This window comes from Phaethon aethereus (assembly GCF_964289735.1).
Source record: "Phaethon aethereus genome assembly, chromosome: 20".
Lineage (NCBI taxonomy): Eukaryota > Metazoa > Chordata > Aves > Phaethontiformes > Phaethontidae > Phaethon > Phaethon aethereus.
Window position 1 is genome coordinate 2,631,258 of NC_138596.1, and position 18,075 is coordinate 2,649,332.

Sequence of the window (18,075 nt, forward strand, 5' to 3'; positions counted from 1 at the left end):
TGTGAGGCAGCACCAAAGGAGTGGTTGGTGCTTGTATATCCACTAACCGCATTTGAGGCTGCTGTGGTATATCGGGTCATACCACCTGGATGGTCTTTCTCCACCGTAGGCAAGTGGCAGCATGACCAGAGCGTCACTCCTTGGACGTAGCATGAATCCCCATGTGCTGGGAGGATGAGCAACAGTAAGAGGAGGAGGAGAGGTGCAATCATATGGTGATGGCAGCAGAGACCTGTTTTTTGTCAATATTTTGGTATGTTGTGTGTGTGTGTGGGGAAAGAACAGGAACGCTTGAAATTCTGGTAAAGCTCTCTAGCTTTACCAAGGGCTTGGTTCAGTTCCTGGATGCTTTTGGGTCTCTAATTGGTCAAGTGCACAAGTACATCCAGGCATGGATGATGCTGATGATCCACTCTTGCCGGCTCTCATCCATCCGGCTGTGCCAGTGAGGCTTAGCTGGCTAAATGCAGGAGAGTGGACACAAAGGGTGCAAATGCGACAGCGTGAATTAACTAAATCTCCACTCTCTACCTTCCCATTTATTACATGAATGTTCTCGGCTATCATTGCACGAGGTGTTTATCCTTGCTCATTATCTGCCCATCTCTAGATTGTTACAGCGTCCAGCGGTGCAGCGGCAAGGTGGAGTGGATGGACTCGGAGGAAGGCCACCCCTCCAAGCACTCCCTCTGAGCTCATGTGCGGTTCAGCTGATGGCTCGTTGGAAAAGCCTGCAGTGCAGAAAGGCCCAGAAGGCAGTAGCCTAACAAGAGGTCTCCTTTCCATCCTGACTGATGTGCCCAGCATTGACGGATATTTTTCCTTCTCCTTTGCACCCGGCACCCCAGGAGGGAAGGCTCAGCTCCATTTTGAACCATTTTGGTTCATTTTCTTTTTAAACACTAGCGTAATTTGATAGCGATGACATTTTCTGTTCAACTCATGAACAACTACTTCTGGGGGCTGGCCAAACGCAGAGGGTGATGTGGTTCTGGTTCCAAAGAACAGCTTTCGTCACCACTCCCAGGGCAGTCTGGCAAGGAGGCTCTTGTTCGGTGGGTGCTGTAAGGAGGTAAGAGTTGAGATGTGCTTGTAGTGGCTCGGACCTCTTACCTCCTGCAGTGTCTGCGCTGCCTGCTAGCCCACCTGGCAGGAAAATACATCCCCATCCACCTACAAGCTGTCCTGTGCCCTTTGCCCAATTTCGAACCGTCAGCTAGTTGAGAGCAGAGTCATGCTCCTCCAGACCTTCTGGCACAGCAATGAAATGTGGTGTCTAGTTTGGGGGACGTTTTTCATGCAAGCAGGATTGGGGGGGGGTTGTATTTTTCAGGAAAATGTCAGCTTTAAATCAAGTCAAAAATATTTGCAGACTTGACATGAATTGTTTTCACTAGAAAGGAAAACACATTAAAAGCCAGAATATTTCATTTTAGAACTTGACATATGAAACAATCCCAAATGATGTTTCATTGCTCTCATTTCCCCCCCGCCCCCCCAAAGTAAAAATACTTGAAATGTTTTGTTGACCCTGAAATTCCCCTCTCCTCTCCAAGAATCTTGTTTGCTACTGAGCTAAAACCCTCCATAGCTTGTCCATACACAAGAGGCCATGGTGTGCGGTGCGTGACACCAGACGTCTCCAGGAAAGTGCTCTGGGCTCCCAGCTCCTGCTCTCCGCATCCTCTGATGCCAGAACAAAATTCTGGGATGCCCATTTCCGATGGCTGAAAGCAGCCCTCTCTCCTTTGTAATGTTAATGTAGTGAGACTCAAGGTATGACCTACTTTCCAGCCACAGTGAAAGGCAGGATGGTTTTAACTCCTCTGTGCTCAATTTTCCCAGCGTGTGCTCACTAAAATATTTTGGACATGTGCATTTTCCTGCCAGCTGTCATTGCTTATTGCGAACGAGCCTCCTTTTCCACTCTGTGGTGTGGTATGTTCATGTCTCTCCTGCTTAGAAGCAGCAAGGACTTATTTGAGCAATTGCCTCATAACCAGAATATCTTCCTTCATCCCGGGTGGAAGCCGAGCCCTCTGCACTCTGCAAAACCTCATCCGTTTTGTTTGAGTGTCGCACACTGCTTGGCTGCTGTGTGCCTCGCTGTAGCGGAGGAGTGTGTGTCTACAGATGCTCTTTTCCCTGGAGCCTGGCTCAGGAATTAGTCAGAAAAGTAGGTTGCAGGTGGCTTTGGAGGGGGGAATTTTGCTCTCATTTTGCTGTGTTTCCTCCCAGGACTCTGGATGCAAAGAGGAGGAGAGAGTTTGCATTCGTATCTGGGCAGCTCTGTGTGCTGCAGGCTGGTGGTAAATTTAAGCTACAAAAGGCTCAGAGATGCACTCGTTTGGTGTGAGACCAAGGAATGGAGTGGCTGTTTGTGCTTCTGAAGCAGAGCAACCCTGTGCTGTTGAATGTTGTTATTTCCTTGGTGTATTTTATTTTGCCCTCTGTTCCCTTCATGTTACAGCTAAAGTGAGGTTTATCCTTCACCATAGAGAGGCCATTTTGATGGATACAGCCAGTTTGGGGACAAATACGTTTGTCTGAGCAAGGGTATCAGCCGAAGTTGCTCTGAATAGGCTGGTGTTAAGGAAAGGGTTGGGACCTGGTACCTTGTGTTGTAGATATGCCTTGAAGGGAAGGAGTAGGCTTGGGTGCAATATACAGATATCTACTTGGATGCTTAGACTTGGTTTTGGGCATCCAAAGGAGAGGCAGAGAGCTGGCAAGCTGGGCCCTTTTGTGTGGGAGGGACTGTGGACAGCTGGTGGGGAAGTCACCAACATGGGGTAATGGAGCCAACAGACGAACCTGGTAATGCCATAAATTAAATGGTGCGATTAGCATGCCAGGTCTACTTATCATCTCGGACCTGGTGTCAACTCTGTGTCTTTGGTAATCAAGATAAAGCTTGTGCACCATGAAATCAAACTGAGTGAAAGGGGGCATCTTTCCAGCTGCTCCAGTCCCCGCTTGCACGCAGATCTCAGTGGCGGCTGGGAGAACAAGGGAGCAGCGGGACCGATGGCTGTGTCGCTGCAGTCCGAGTGCAAGCCAGTCTTGCGCATCTGAGGGGCTGGCTCTTGGGCAGCTGTTGGCTGGTTCCTTCCGCCGACCTGCCCTCAAGTCCTGGGCAAGGAAATCAGCCGGACCACATCACCGGTGTAAGACTGAGCAATGTCTTCAGTGTGCACTCTGGAGCTAAGGGGGTGAAAAATATTCCTTTTGATTTGCACTGGAGCTGAGGTGCCCCTCAGCAGGCGGACACCCACTGCTAACACCCGCTGCATCCTTTTGCAGCCTTTAGTGCGTGCAGCTGGTGCTGGTTTCTCCCTGTGAGTCTTGCTCGTTGGCTTCATCCGCTGCCAAGGCTTCATTATCTGCTGCTGGTTGGTACATACAGGGAAACAGGGGCAAGTGATGCCCTGTTGCCACAAGTTGCCAGAGATGGTGGCATCTCCTTCTCCATGTCTGTTTGCTGTCGATGCTCTGGTAGTCCTTGGGGGTCACTGCCACGGGGACCTGATATTTCTTCTAGCAATGCCTCCAATAATACTCTATTTCTGGTTCCTCCTCCCTAATCCATCATGACTTGCTGCTTTCCTCCTGCAGCTCCTCCACCCGCTGCCTGAGTGACTCCACTGGAGCTCAGCTGGGGCAGGTGGAGCTTGCACCCTCCTCTGCACAGGACCGTGGGGTACAGCCCTCGCAGACCTTCCCTCGGGCAGCAGCTTCCCCCCAGCTCTGTCTTGGGGGCCACTTCCACCCCTCCCAGGCTCTCCTGGCTGTTGTGCAGGACAGATGCTGGAGAAGTTGGTGTTTCCGAGTAAAGACCGTTAATTTAAAGGCTGGGACGTGCGTGGCGAGGCCAGTCCCGCGCTGGCTGGCATGCTGCTGGTATTTGTGATCCTGGGAGGTCATGCCGTGTTGTGTGCCAGTCTGGGGTTAAAATGTTTCAGTCATTTGGGAAAGCAGCAGGCAGAGTAACCTCCCATGGCAAATGGTTTCAGGGGGAAAAAAATAAATGGCGAATATATATTTTTGTGAATTTTTAATGCTCTGCATATGCTTTTGAAGGGAAAACACCAGTTAAAAAGCCCAGCTACTTAAGATGAATTTTATGGGCCTTTTTTGAGTGAAATGAATCTTTTCCATAGGATCTCTCCTTTCAGAAGAATTATTCCTTTCCACTTAATTTTTACTGTAAAATTCCCAAGTGTTCCCACAATGGCGTGGGACCGGGAGGACCTTGCAGATTCTTCCCTTGGGTTGCTAGCTACCATGAACACTGCAACAACGATCTTGGTGGTGGCGACAACTCCCGTGGGGTTAGGGACCTTCTTCACCCCCTGGGCAGGAGTGGGTGGGCGAGGGTCAGCCCACAGACCGCCCATAGATGGGGGAAACGTCTTTAAACTAGTCAGACAATATTTCTGAAGATATTTATTTATTTTTCCCATTGGTTTCCATTTCCTGGGGGTCAGTGGGGCTTATTAAATGTTGGCAGCCTGTGCCCAGAGTTGTGCTCTGGGAATGGGGGTGATTTACTGGAGTTTTCTGTGCTCCTGCTTCTGTCAGAGATTTTGGGGTCGATGCTGCCAAGTTGTCTTGCATTAGGTGGGGTTGAATCTGTGGATAAGAAGTGATGGTTGCTATTTCTTTTCATAAGACAGTTGCTGTACTGCTGGCTGGTTTTATCTCTTTCTTTTTTTTTGAGGGAAGCCGTTTGGTGGGTATTTAGTCTTTCTCCTAATCCCACTGAAGAGATTGATTCGGTTCTTAGAAGTGGGTGTTTGGGATAAGGTCTCTGAAAAAATGGCTGTTTCCACTTACTTTCTAGGACTGGTGTTTATAACAAAGAGCAAGTTTACATTAAAAATGCCTACAACCTATGTCAGCGAGTCCTCCTCTAGCAGAACCTGCCCTGGCACCAGTGTCGTCCAGTAGTGAGATGCCCTTGGAAGCGTTAATCATTCTCAATTATTAATCATGCTGCTTTTTGTCGTGGCTGTATGTTATCTGCTCACGAGCAGACATGCTGAAGCTGCTGGACGTGCAGCCAGTTCCAGTCCTCTCCACGTCTCATGCCGCCTCCGTTGTGATTTATAGACAGTGATGCCAGGAGACTGGGCGGAAAATGCGCTCTATGATACGTGTGTGGTGAGCGTGGCCTCGCCGGCTGCTCTTTGCTGAGGCTGGACCCAAGGTGCGGCTGCTCCTATAAGCAGAGATGTTTAGAGAAACCCCTGTATTCTTTATCATCTCTTAATCGCTCTTGCTTGAGAGATCTCCTTTGCTTCTGTTCCTCCTCCTCCTCTTGCCTTGGGGAAGATGCAAAGCACCTCTGTCACCTGCTCCCCAGATCATCTGGAAAAGCTGAAATAAATCCACTAAAAGGACATTAAGGAAGGGGGAGGACAAGGTGGGGATGATCCTGAGGAACAAGGTTAGCTTTTCCCCACTCCAATCCTTGGACTTTAGAGATCTGGGACTAAGCTTGAAGGGGTTTCGAGGCATTTTCTTTGGTCAGGGCTTCAGTAAGGAGATTCGTTATTGGGTAACTCTGAAAAGTGCAGCATTGTACGGCAGCGTGTGTCTTGCTGAAGCCATACACAGAAACCCTGAGCTCTGAGGTACTTGAAGAAATGGATTGCTAATTATTTATGTTAACATAACGTTCAGGAAAGGAACTTTCCCTTCATTCTTTGCTTTCTTTTATACCCAAAGGAATAAGCTGCTTTTATAATTTATTCCAGGTTTTGCTAGAACAAAAATTACCAAGCATTTATCACAAATTTGGCCTCTGTCTCTGGGAACAGATGTCAGTCAGAGCTTGTTAGTGGAGGTGGTGATACAGAAAGCGGTGTTTAACTGAGTTATCATGAAAGTGAGGAACGAGTGTGGCGGTCCCGAGCAGTGCTGGGCTGGCAGGATGCGTGCCCGGATCCTCCACAGCAGCGTATGAGCAAGAAAGGTTTGATGGTTGGCCATCCTGCTCGTAAAAAAGGCAAATTACACAGAGGAACTTATTTAATGAGATTTTTTTTCACTTAAACACCTGAAGTGCTATCAAAGACAACTTCCTAAGACCATCAAATCTCAGTGTTTCTGTACAATCCGTTAAGATACAAAAAAGGCTGCAGATCAAGGCGTTTATTCTTCTTTGTGAGGTTATCTCCTAAAATCTTATCTTTTGCTATTTTTTTTACCTTTCACAGCTGATTTCTCCTTCCGGCACTGGCTCTCCCGTCACCTCTGCTTTGTTCTCAGCTGTTCGCTCTGCAGCCGGGCATGCTTTGGCAGGATTGTCGGGACATGCTTGTCAGCAGGCTCCTTTGATCTCTCTATTTCTCTTATTTTTAGTAATAATTTCCGCCTTGTTTGGGCCTAACTCACAGCGGCTTCTGCGAGCTTTCAGCTGGCGTCGGGGGAAAAAGTAAAACAGAAGGATGGCACTTAGGCAAATGCCACAAAGTTAGTTAAGGCTTTTCCCTCGCTGGGGCATTTTTCCATGCATGTCTGTTGGACAGAGTAGGGGACCGGACTGCTGAGCAGCTGTAAATTCACTTTGGTTTTGTAGGGAGAAATGGCACCATCTCTTCCCCTCGCCGAGCCGCTTTGCTGGGCTCCAGCTGCCGAAAGCTGCTGCTCGGCTCTTCCCTCGCAGTTACTGGGCTCCACCTTGCTGCCGGTGGGTCTGTCGGAGCAGTAAGACCCCACATGCTGGGGCTCCCGGGATGGATGTTGACCCCATAACACTTCTAAAAGCCCCGGGGCCCTCTTCCCCCGGTTCCACTGTTTGGACAGACTGCCTGGGGCTGCAGAGCCAGGGCTGTGAGCACATGCCAGAAGAAGGCTGCAGCATCCAGCCCTCCCCGCTCCGAAGTGTGCAGGAAACACGTTGGATGCCCACCTGGGTTTTCTCATCACCTGCCTCATTTACCTGGAGGTAAATGAGGATTTTTAGACCTAGAGCTACCACCTCATCCCCTCGGGCTTCTGTTTCTTCCACCAAAAGTGGCTTTGTTTAGGATGCAGCTGCTTTTTTTGTTTTTTTCTCTCTAGGCAAAATCTGGCCAGGATTGTATTGTTTTCCAAGAGTGGCTGATTCATGGGCAGATGTAGCAGTGACAGCTCAGCTGTACGGGCATGGATGGCTTGCGCGATTTGACTGATTTGGTACGATGCATGGACCAGCTCTCCAGCCACGGGAGATGGTGGGCTGTAGGGTGCCCTATGTAGGTTAGCTAGGGGATTGCAGTGCTAGTGATGTGGGAACTAATGAACGATTAGGGGTTTTGGTTGGGTGTTGACATAGTTTGAGCAGGCTGTTTTTAGCATCAAGCCTATTAGGAAGACAAGACCGAAGAACTTCAGCCACTGGAACGTTGACTGGCACCATGGGACTAATTGATGGTGTCCCCCATTCGCTCCTATTTTCTCGCTGAATTTAGAAACAAAACAACAGGCGTATCAAGCACCCCTCCCCTCAGCTTGTACCAGGAACCAGGGCTCTGCCCGATGACAGCACAAATCCAAGGTGGATGTTTAAGATTATCTTTTGACTTGAAGTGTGGGCAATTCCCAGACTGCAGAGGTTTGTAAGTGAGCAATGAAGTTGTGAGGGTGGAGGGAAGGGAGAAGAGGAATGATATCATCAGCATGGGTGCAGAAGATTAAATTAGAAGTCTCTGCATGTGATGATCCTTGTCCCCTGGTGCTTATGCTCAAACCGCATTGATAGAGCTGATGTAATGTGAATTTTCTGGTCATAAAAAAGTAGGAACAGGTGTCCTATAGAATAGATACTCTGCTCCTCAGGTCCTGGCTTGCTCCTGCCTCTCTTGCCGTCCAACATCTCAGCATGCTTTTTTCCTGATCTCCAGCACCTCCTGCTGATGGAGTCTGGCCCTTTCCACACAGCAATGCTGATCCTGCTCTTCCCTGGCCCGTGCTTGGCGGCAGCGCTAAGTCAGTCAGTAAGTCAAGGGCAGGGGTTTTATCGGCGTGTAGCTGTGCTGCGAGTGCTCCCTACGCAGCCGCGTCCTCCGCTGCTGAGTTTGCCAGACGTCCTGCATAATACATATTACATAGTAAAACTCTATGTCTCATTTTGAAAAACTCTGCTGCTTCTTGGTTTTTTTTTTTAATGGTAGCTGGCCACTCTGCTGAATGCTCAGCAACCTGTTACCGGGAACGGAGAAAAAGGGCTCCTGGGCAGGCACAGATAAATCATGGGTGCACACTGTGGGTGCTTTGCACCTCCCAGAGCGTCCCTGTGTTCCAGCACGGGACACTTGCTGTGTCTGGGTGCTTATGCCCGAGGGCACTGCCTGGGAGTCACTGCCCAAGTCTGGCAGCCTCCTTCCAGCTCTGCCCACGGCCCGTGGCGGCTCTGGAATCCCACTTTTCAGCCAGGTTTGCAAGTCCCTCGTGCTGCCGTTAGCTCTTGGGGAAGGGTTGGCAAAGCATCAGATTATGGTCCAGGTTGGGTCCCCACGGGCAGCGCTTCCAGCAGTCGTGGTTAACAAAGTGGTGGCATCTCATACGTTTGGTAGCGGGTGGCTGGGGGCTTGCAGACCCCACCGGTGGGCTGGCTGCGCAGCCACTTCCGCTTGGCAGAACAGCCTGGGAACAAACCCAGCAAAAACTAATGGCGGTTGCTTCCAATCGCGTTAAATGGTGCCGTCGGTGGGAGGCTGGCGAGAGGGTTTTTGCTCTGAACTAACCGTGTGGTTGGCTCGTGTCAGGGGAGCTCTGTCTCAAATGAAAAATATTTTTGTCGAAGCATCATAGGAAGTGCTGCAGTAATTAACAGACACAGTTTTTCCACGCTCTCCATGGGGTAGCGTGTCTTGCAGGGCCTTCGCTTAAGGAGTTTACATCGTTGTGGCTCGTGGACACTGTGACAATATTTCTCCCTTTGTGCCCTAAAAAAGTGAAAATGTTTCATTTTATGTGCAGAGTACTTACATTTTTAAGAATCATTCTGGTTTGGGGGCTGTGTTTCTTATCAGAGTTACTGCAGTGTATCAGAGGAAATACTTGCACTCGGCTCTCTGGATATTTTCCTCAAATAAGATGCTGTGAACAAAAATTAATTTTACACACACAGAGTAAACTGTATAACTAGAAAATGCTTCAGATATTAGGAAACACCAGATATCAGTATTTGAGGGATTTCGGAATTTATTATAGGGAAAATCTCTGGCAGGTAACTTCTAGCATAAGGGAAGGTTTTTTTTCCCCTCTCACTGTCTCCTCCTGAAAAAGGTGTGTGCTTTCCTATAAGCACAGGGTGCTGCTCTGTAACGGCCAGAGCCAGGCTGGCTCGCTATGTGTAAGTGGCCTTATAAGCAGGCAGATATTGCAGATTTTCTTATAGTCTGAGCAAGGCTCAGCAGCTCTGGAGGAGTGTGTGAACTGGAGGTTTTCAGCGGACACAATTTGCAATGAGATCACGGGTATAAAGTTTAAAGCAGCTTGAATGTTTGCTGACATTACACAACACTTATCCATCCTTTGGAACAAGGAATTTGCATTTAACCTCAAATTTTCCCCTCTCTCTCCTCTTACAATTAGGATTCTAGCAACTGCTGGGACCGATTTTGACCTGCGGACCCTGCGAGCCGTTCGAGTGTTACGACCCCTGAAGCTTGTGTCGGGAATCCCAAGTGAGTGTCGTGACAAAGTCGTCTTCACAGCCAAGGGTGCCCTATAGCTTTTGGGGTGTTACATGCTTTTCTGAGCAATATTTTCTTCCCCTGCTTCCCTGTGGGCTGTGGCTCCTGCCCTTGCTAGGTTCTGATTTTCTGTCGTCCCGGTTTGTGCACAGCCAGCTGATTTCATGCTCCCAAATTAGCAGGTGAGCGGCAGGGATTTGTCCTAGGACTCCTTTGCCTTTGGGCTTCTCTGGGTTGTGAAGACCTGAAAACCAAATTTTGCAGCTTTCAGGACCCTGGCCCTGAGCTTGGATCTTCGGACAGTTTTTACCAGCTGAGCATCTTGCACTGGGGATTTTACCCCTTTAAAAATGGGAAAAGAACGAAGGGAAAGAACAGACAGGACTTGGTCTTGCCTACTCGACGGGCAACTTGATCTATTTTACATGCTAATGTGAAGGGTCTGAATGCTCCAGTGAGGAGCTGCATCATCCCTTGCTGGTGCCCTGAAACCGTGGAGTCCCCACACCTTATTGCCTTTTTTTTGTCGCTGTTCACCAGCTGCTCTGCCTGCTAGCAGGGGATCGCTGTCAGGAGTGCATTTCACTTCTAAAGGTGGAACAGAGAGGTTTTTGAGGTTTTTCCCTCCAGCAAGAGCCAGTGAAAGGGAATGGCTGCTCTGTGGGATGCTCTGCTCGTCTCTGCATTAAGCCCTCGGCAGCCAGGCAGCCCCCTCTCCTCCTGGGTGGTGGGTTGGGGCATCAGCTCCACCACCTCCCTGGTTGCTTCAGACTGAAATGTTGGTGCTGAAGAAACCCAGCAAGGGGTTATGCTTTGCAAAACAGCACCAAAATATCCTGAAATCAGCATCCTTTCATGGGCAGGGCTTGAATCTGAATTCCCATGCAGAAGAGGCCCTTGGCTAGGCTTGGGAAAGGCGTCGTTTATTAACAGGATCTCTAAGAAGCAGATGCTGCTGGCTGTTTTTTTCATGGACTTCTTGCCTGTGCAAGGCACTATGGTGCTGTGGTAGTGACACTCTGAGGATGTCAGAGAAGTAAGGCGGCTCCTCGGGGGTGTCGCTGTCCTGGTGTTGGTCGCACGTTCCCCCCGGGAAGATGTGCTCTCCCACCCGGCGACGTGTCCTGGCCCAGCACAATTATTTTCCCACAGAACGTTGTTTGCTCTCTGGTGTTTTTAGCGATGCTGTGAAAGCTGTGTGCTGTGTTGTTTTCCTGTAGTAAACGTACAACCTTGTGCATCCGTACACAAGCATGTGTTTCTTCTACACTGGGTGTTTTCCCATTCAGCAGATCCTCACGCTTTTTTTTCTGCATGCACCCGTAGTGACCTCAGTAGTGCTGTACAAGGTGGCAAGACAATGGCGATCCTTCGTTCTCCATACCTTGGGACAGGCCACCAAGGTGGCTTTCAACTGCTGCTTACCGCTGAATTTTTTTTGTTACGTGTGTCTGTATGACTTTATCTGACCCCTCCATCTCTCCAGCCTCTCTCACCTTAATAGAAAATGAGTTTTGGTGCCAGTGAAAAAGCTACGGATGGATAGCCCTGGAGACAGGGTTTGTTTCTCCAGCAGCGGGGTGTGACGGGCACGGCAGCGCCATGGCTACTCCGTGTGTCGCGGAGCGAGAGGCAGCTCCTGTGCAGCCTGGCGCTCCCTGCCCTCCCCGGGACCAGCCCTGCGGCTGCACCCGCACTGCTGCAGGACCCGCCTTACGGACCTGGTCCGGCTCCAGGCTGAATCTTGGGACCCTGCTGGCTTCAGGAAAAGTCCTTTTTGTGTCTCTGAAGCTTAAGAGTCCTTTGAATCTGTGATCTGAAGAAAAAAGGTCAGAAAAAGACAACTCTCCTGATACTCTCTCTTGCATCTGGAGTGCTGCATGGCTGTAGCTTTCTTTTTTTTATAGCACCCTGGGAAAAGCAGCATTGCTTGGTACTGCCAGTCCTAACCTGTCGCGTAGACCCTGTCTCCTACCTTGCCCCCAGCCCCAAGCGCTTGTTCTCCTTCCCTCACTGATTACATGTTTTCCTGTTTTCCCACAGGCTTGCAGGTTGTCCTCAAGTCCATCATGAAGGCGATGGTGCCCTTGCTGCAGATTGGGCTGCTCCTCTTCTTTGCCATCGTGATGTTTGCCATCATTGGGCTGGAGTTTTACATGGGGAAGTTTCATAAAACGTGCTTCTCTAACGAGACAGGTGAGCTTTGAGCTTCCCTCCCATCCCAGCGTATCGCCGCGATGCTTCTCGTCCCCTTCATCTCATTGGGGTGCTTTCTGTCCCGCTCTTACATTGCTTTTCGTTTTTCCTCTTCCACATTCACCATGTTCTCCCTCTTTACCCTCCTGATCGAAGAGTTAACGGATTTTTGTTCTTACCCTACATGCATGGGGACAGATTCTCCTCTCTCTTACACCGCCGTGGCACCCCTGATGCTAGTGGGTTGCTCTCAGTCTACACAAGAGTGAGACAAAGGTGTGTAGGGCCTCCTCTCATGGGAGAATTTTTTCATAGTAGAAATACAGAACCAAATTCCTGTTGTTCCAGCTTGTTGAAGGGTGGGTTTTTTTGTTGTTGTTGTTTGTTTTGATTCATTGGTGTCTGTTTAGACTTTCATTTGGTTTATCTCTAAGGACAGCTGCTGAACATTGAATTTCCTTGCAATGTTTCTGAGTAAGTTGCATGGGTATGGGAAAACTTTGGTGTGAAATAGTAAGATTGGAAAGACTGGGAGCAACCAAAAAAATTTTAAAAAAAAAAAGGACAATAGATGGAAGGCAAGGAGCCCTTTGATGGAGAAAGGATAAAAATGTCCTTCAAACAGAGAAAAGCAAGGGAAATTGGGTGCTGAAGAGTAAATGATGTGTCTGCCTGTGAATGAGTGATAAACCCTAGAAGATGGAGGCGGAGGGGAGTAATGCCCAGAGACCCTCGGCTGGGACCAGCTGCCACGTCAAAATCAGCTGTGTGTCCATGGCTCAGAGCTCATTCCAGTTTGGAAAAAAAAAAAAAAGCCAATTTTTTCCATGTAAATCTTTAATATTCCTTCATAGCAGTGCTAATATGTGTTGGTTATCTGGGCTATCCACAGATGAAAATACTGTTCTTGTCTCTGCAAGGTTGCAATTTAAGGTACAATTGACTGTCTTTAAAACACAGTCTTGTATTTTCAGTGATTATCACTAATAGGTCTTAATATCAATTTATTTATATGCATTCAAATGGTAATAAAACAACATCCCTGCCAAATCAATGGGCATCCTTCACTGCACTTTCTCACAACAACATGGAAACCGTTCAATATATTCAGTTTACACAGAGCTTTGCAAAAGCAGGGTGAAATTGTTTTCTTGCTCATGCTCCTATGCAATGTTAGAAAAACATTGGGAAGTGATCGTGTCCCTGTACTCGGCACTGGTGAGGCCGCACCTTGAATCTTGTGTTCAGTTTTGGGCCCCTCACTACAAGAAGGACGTTGAGGTGCTGGGGCGTGTCCAGAGAAGGGCAACGCAGCTGGTGAGGGGTCTGGAGAACAAGTCTGATGAGGAGCGGCTGAGGGAGCTGGGGTTGTTCAGTCTGGAGAAGAGGAGGCTGAGGGGAGCCCTCATCGCTCTCTACAACTACCTGAAAGGGGGTCGTGGTGAGGTGGGGGTTGGTCTCTTCTCCCAAGTAACCAGCGATAGAATGAGAGGAAATGGCCTCAAGTTGCACCAGGGGAGGTTTAGATTGGAGATTAGGAAAAATTTCTTCACCGAGAGAGTGGTCAGGCATTGGAACAGGCTGCCCAGTGAGGTGGTGGAGTCGCCATCTCTGGAAGTGTTCAAAAAACGTGTGGATGTGGCGCTTCAGGACATGGTTTAGGGGACACAGTGGTGCTGGATTAATGATGATGATCTTGAAGGTCCTTCCCAACCTTAGTGATTCTGTGATTCTGTGAAAAACGCCACACGACTTGCAGAGGACAGCCAGGTGTCATGGCACGTGAGCGAAGCACGGCAGTTCCTGGAAGAAACGAATTTTTGGACTGGATTTGTAGGAGAGGAAAATCTTTTTTTTTATTTTTGGGGGGGGGTTTCACGCCGAGCAGAACAGGTCTCAGCCCACTGCAAGGTCTCTGAGGCTACTGTGGCAGCGACAGAGGAGTAACAACGGTGACAGCGTAGGTGTGTAGGAAGCAGAGACGTTCTTGGTGGGGTGGCGGGGAGGAAGCAATTATGAGCAGGTTTGCATTTTCTCGGAGCGTTTTCAGGTCTGTTAAATCGCAGCTGAGGTGGGTGATTCTTTGCGCCCTTCCTTTGCAGGTAGCGGCGCAGGCCGAGCTCTGAGGCGCTCTCGCTAGCGGGCCGACTTCAGCCAGCGGGCTAAAGAGAAGGGTGATGGCTTTTTTTTATCCTCCCCCCATGAAACAGATAATGTAAAAGGGAAAAGTAGAACCCAGAGCTGTTTGTGTTCTCTGCAGACGACTCTCTGATGTCGGCGGTGGCTGAGAGGGGTCTCCGCCAGGCTCGGGGACTGAGAACGGGGTTTTGTCACGTGTATTGTGACAAAAGTGGGGCGGCTCCCGGCTAGGAGCTGGCAGCGCAGCCAAAAAACGCCGCGTGTTGCCTCTCTCTGCGTCGCAGCACCTGGCGTCTCGGTGGGAGGACGCGGCGCGGCCGGGCTCCCCCGCCCCGAGCCCGCTCGCGGGGCGGCCTGGGAAGGCGCCGGCGATTGCGGGCCCCGGCTGCTCTCGAGGGCTGGCGAGCTGGCCGTGGGACGAACCACCGGGATCGATTGCGCCCGCTGGGTGGGAAGCGGCGCGGCGGCGTTTCCGGAAAGGCCGAGCGCGGCGAGGCTTCCTGGCACTGCGGTCCCTCGCGAGCGGCGCAGCAGAGCGTCCCGCAAAGCCATCAGCCGAGCCTTTTAAAGCCTAAGTGCTCGCCGTCTCCGGGGAGGTGCATTAACAAGCCCAGGCCTGATACCGCGGGCTCCAGCGGCCGGCTCGAGTGTGGGAATGTGAACCTCAGTAAAGAGACGTCCCTGCCAGAGGGTGGCAAGTTGGAGGAGGACGAGGAGTTGCTCACATGTTTCTGTTCCATATCCCCAAAGTGAGCAAACTCCTGGGATTTTTCCTGGGATCGGGATCCACGTGAGAGGTACCAGCTGTTACTTCAGTGCGTTGCGGAGGGAACGGAATAGAGATGTCAACAGCAAATATTGCTACAGCCCTGCTAAGCCGGTAGCCCTGGGTAGGTCCGTAATAAACTGCAACAGCGAGGCGTACTGGGGACCAAAATATGGCAAAAAAGTTATTCAAGGCCTTTGCCACTCAGCCTGGCAGACTGTTCTGATTTCTCTACTTTAAGGAAAATGGGCAAAAATTAATGGCAACGCGTGCTCTGTGGGATGCCTGACTTGTCTTCCTCTCCCTGCATCCTCCACGCTGTCCCGTTCTGCTGACACAGGATTATTTTTAAGCAGCCACCTTCCGCAGCTGACCCAGCCCGAGCACCCCGAAGCTGGGCCAGGAGGGGAGGGCACCACATTTGTTTCCCATATTTCCTTGAGATTCCCCTTTTCTCTGTTTTCCCCAGCCATGGGAGTAGGGACCAGTTCTGGTCTCTTTTTTTTTAAAAAAAGGAAAAAAACACCCACAATCCGTCATAGTAGATGAGGATTGCATTTTTGGAGCATTACCTGGCAACAAAAGGCCAAACAGAGATAAAAGGCACATTTGCCCTTTAAGGCACAGTCACAAATGGTCTGCGAGAGCCAGATTTGGTATTTTCTTTTTGCAGGTTTGTCTCACTAAGGCCTTGTGAAAGCCTGTGGTGACCCATATGGGAGCTGGAGAGAGATGCCCTGCATTAGGGTGTTGGGTCAACAGGAAAACGTATATATACGTGTGTGTGTGTATATATATCCTGGAGCCGCAGTGACAATCCTGTTTTCCTCCTGCAGGCTTTGCTCTATGGAATGATTATTCCTAATTATTGTTAGTGCTGATCTTGTTTTCCCCCTGGTGAATTTGATTTTGTGCAGTTTGCTGCTCCATTACCGTAACGTGTCACTTTTAAAACCCTTTAATATGTCCCAAATTGCATCTCTCTGTAAATAGGAATATTACTTAGTATATGTATTTACTTTGAAAACGCAGCATTTTAGTTTTCCAGACTGCTCTCTGTTGCTGCTTGCAATGTCTCTGGAGGGCTGCAACGCTTCAGACTTCACAATTGACGCTGGAAGACGTTGGCCACCCTTCTGGCCATCCCTTGTGGCCCTTAACCATGACGGATTCTTCCTCCTTTGCCTTCTCTGGGTCTGAGATGAAACTCCGCAGAGAAACCCCATCCCTGCTGCAGACTGGCTTGACGGCGGGCTGCTGCCCGGCCACACGTACCTGCGCTCCACAGCGTTGCCCTTCTGAGCAGAAGCATAAAGCTTGCAGAGGGGTTGGCTCTCGGTCCGCCTCGCAGGCTGCTGCGGTGGCACTGCCTTGTGACGAAGCCAGGGGCTCCTCATGCAGCTGTGGTCTAACAGCTGTATCTGGGCAGTTCTGGGGCCATGTTGTAGTGCCAGAATTGAGCACTTGGCTATGCTGTACAGGGTGTATCGTTGGCTCACGGTGTTTGAAGTATGCACCATTCCCAAGCCCTCGCTTTCACCACACTGGGGTTTTTTTTGTGGCGTTTCTCATGTAGGACATGGCTGAACACTGGGAAATACTATAAATAATGGGTATTTCAGGGATGGCTCTGCTCCACCCTGCCACTAAGCAGTCCCTTGTAACAGTAGGATATAGATGACTACATGGGCATAATGTCTTTTACATGCCCATAGTGGCACAAAGAAGCCTGAAATGTAAACTACATTCATGCAGCAGTGCGAGGAGGATGCAGCAGCACCAGCCGCTCGGCTGGCTTCAGTCGGTAACTTTTCTCCCTGCTGTTCTTCTCTGCAGGTGATGAGGTGGGAGATTTTCCTTGCGGAGAGGAGCCTCCTGCCAGGCAGTGTGAGAGTGGGACGACTTGCAGGGAGTACTGGCAAGGACCCAACTACGGGATCACTAACTTTGACAATATCCTCTTTGCTGTGCTCACCGTCTTCCAGTGCATCACCATGGAGGGATGGACAGACATCCTCTACAATGTGAGTTCGCTGACGGGGCTGTAGGATTCTTGGGTGCTGTAATGCACTATGTTAGTTTGGAAAATATTGTTCTGGGGAAAAAAAAAAAATTTGGTTTGTGCGTTTTCCCCCTGTTGATTAGCACCTCATGCTGCTTTTTAGGAGAATTGTTTTTACTTTCTCGAGGGTTGTTCTGCAGGTCCTGCAAGAGCCTTTGAACCACTGTCGTGGCCTGTGGTGGTTTGAGGCTGCAGACTTGCCCACCTGCAACATGATGACTTGTGTCAGTGTGGTGCTGCCATGTGTAAGGATTGGTGTGTGTCGCTCCAAGTTGCTGGTGTGCTCTGCTGTAGGATGGGTGGGTGAGTAGGAGCATGTTCTCATGATGTCCCATAGAAAATCAGTTACCAAATTGCACAATATAGGGTAGCAAAAACAGTGACTTGTTAATATTTGGTACCTAGAGGTTTCTTCTCTTGACTGGGTCTAGCCTTTGTGATCAAACTTGTAACCTACATCAATGAACAGCATCAGCTGGATTTTAGCACCGGTACTAGTTTTGGCAACTCCAATAGAATTTTACAAAGCCCTATCAGTCGCCTTTACACCTGGTGTGGCTCTGTTGGCTGCAGAGAAGATCCACTAGGCTGAATTTCTTTGCTAGGTTCTTTGTTGGCTGTGCCTCCTGACAGCCAGGTCCATGACTGTCACAGCCACTCAAGGTCAAAACCTCTTGGTCAGTTTTACTATTTAGAATTTTACAAAGAGTAGGGCACCCTCACCCAATTAGCAACAACTGAATGACTCTGCTGTCTTTCAGGCAGTGTAACACTCTTGTTTGTGTCTGTAATGTATACTTACCCTTTTGAGGTGTCCTGTCTTGAGAGGCAAGCACCTAACCCTTGCTAACAGGCTGGGAATAGAGCTGGTTTCCGTCATCTGTATGATATTTCCTTGCCAAGTGTGACAGCTGCTCTTCGGGAGCTGTAAGGGACCTGTGTATCTGTTGCAGACCTGCTCTCCTCAGCTTTGTGATTTGCTTAAATCTTCACATGTTTCTACAGTTGGTGTAAAGTGATGGAGGATGGTCCAGCTGTTTTATACTTCCATTTTCTGTGGTAATAAAGGACTTTATCAAGCACAGGGGCAGGAAGGAGAGAGTGAGTGGTGATGATTAGCAGCATATGGCTACACTGGCTGCTTCTTTCCATTGACTGTAGGAGGAAGGACAATCTGACAGCCATGCATGGATGATCTGAATTATCCCACGCTGTCTTAGCCAGAA

General features: G+C 49.5%; 1 protein-coding gene across 1 annotated transcript in view; it reads left to right on the plus strand.

The window, feature by feature from the left end:
- Positions 1 to 18,075, plus strand: part of CACNA1B (calcium voltage-gated channel subunit alpha1 B) — a 300,523-nt gene that overhangs the window by 96,235 nt on the left and 186,213 nt on the right. The window contains exons 4-6 of the mRNA XM_082009035.1: positions 9,586 to 9,677; positions 11,730 to 11,882; positions 16,624 to 16,811. Of these exons, the coding sequence (XP_081865161.1) occupies positions 9,586 to 9,677; positions 11,730 to 11,882; positions 16,624 to 16,811 (433 nt within the window). The remainder of the gene's footprint in view (positions 1 to 9,585; positions 9,678 to 11,729; positions 11,883 to 16,623; positions 16,812 to 18,075) is intronic.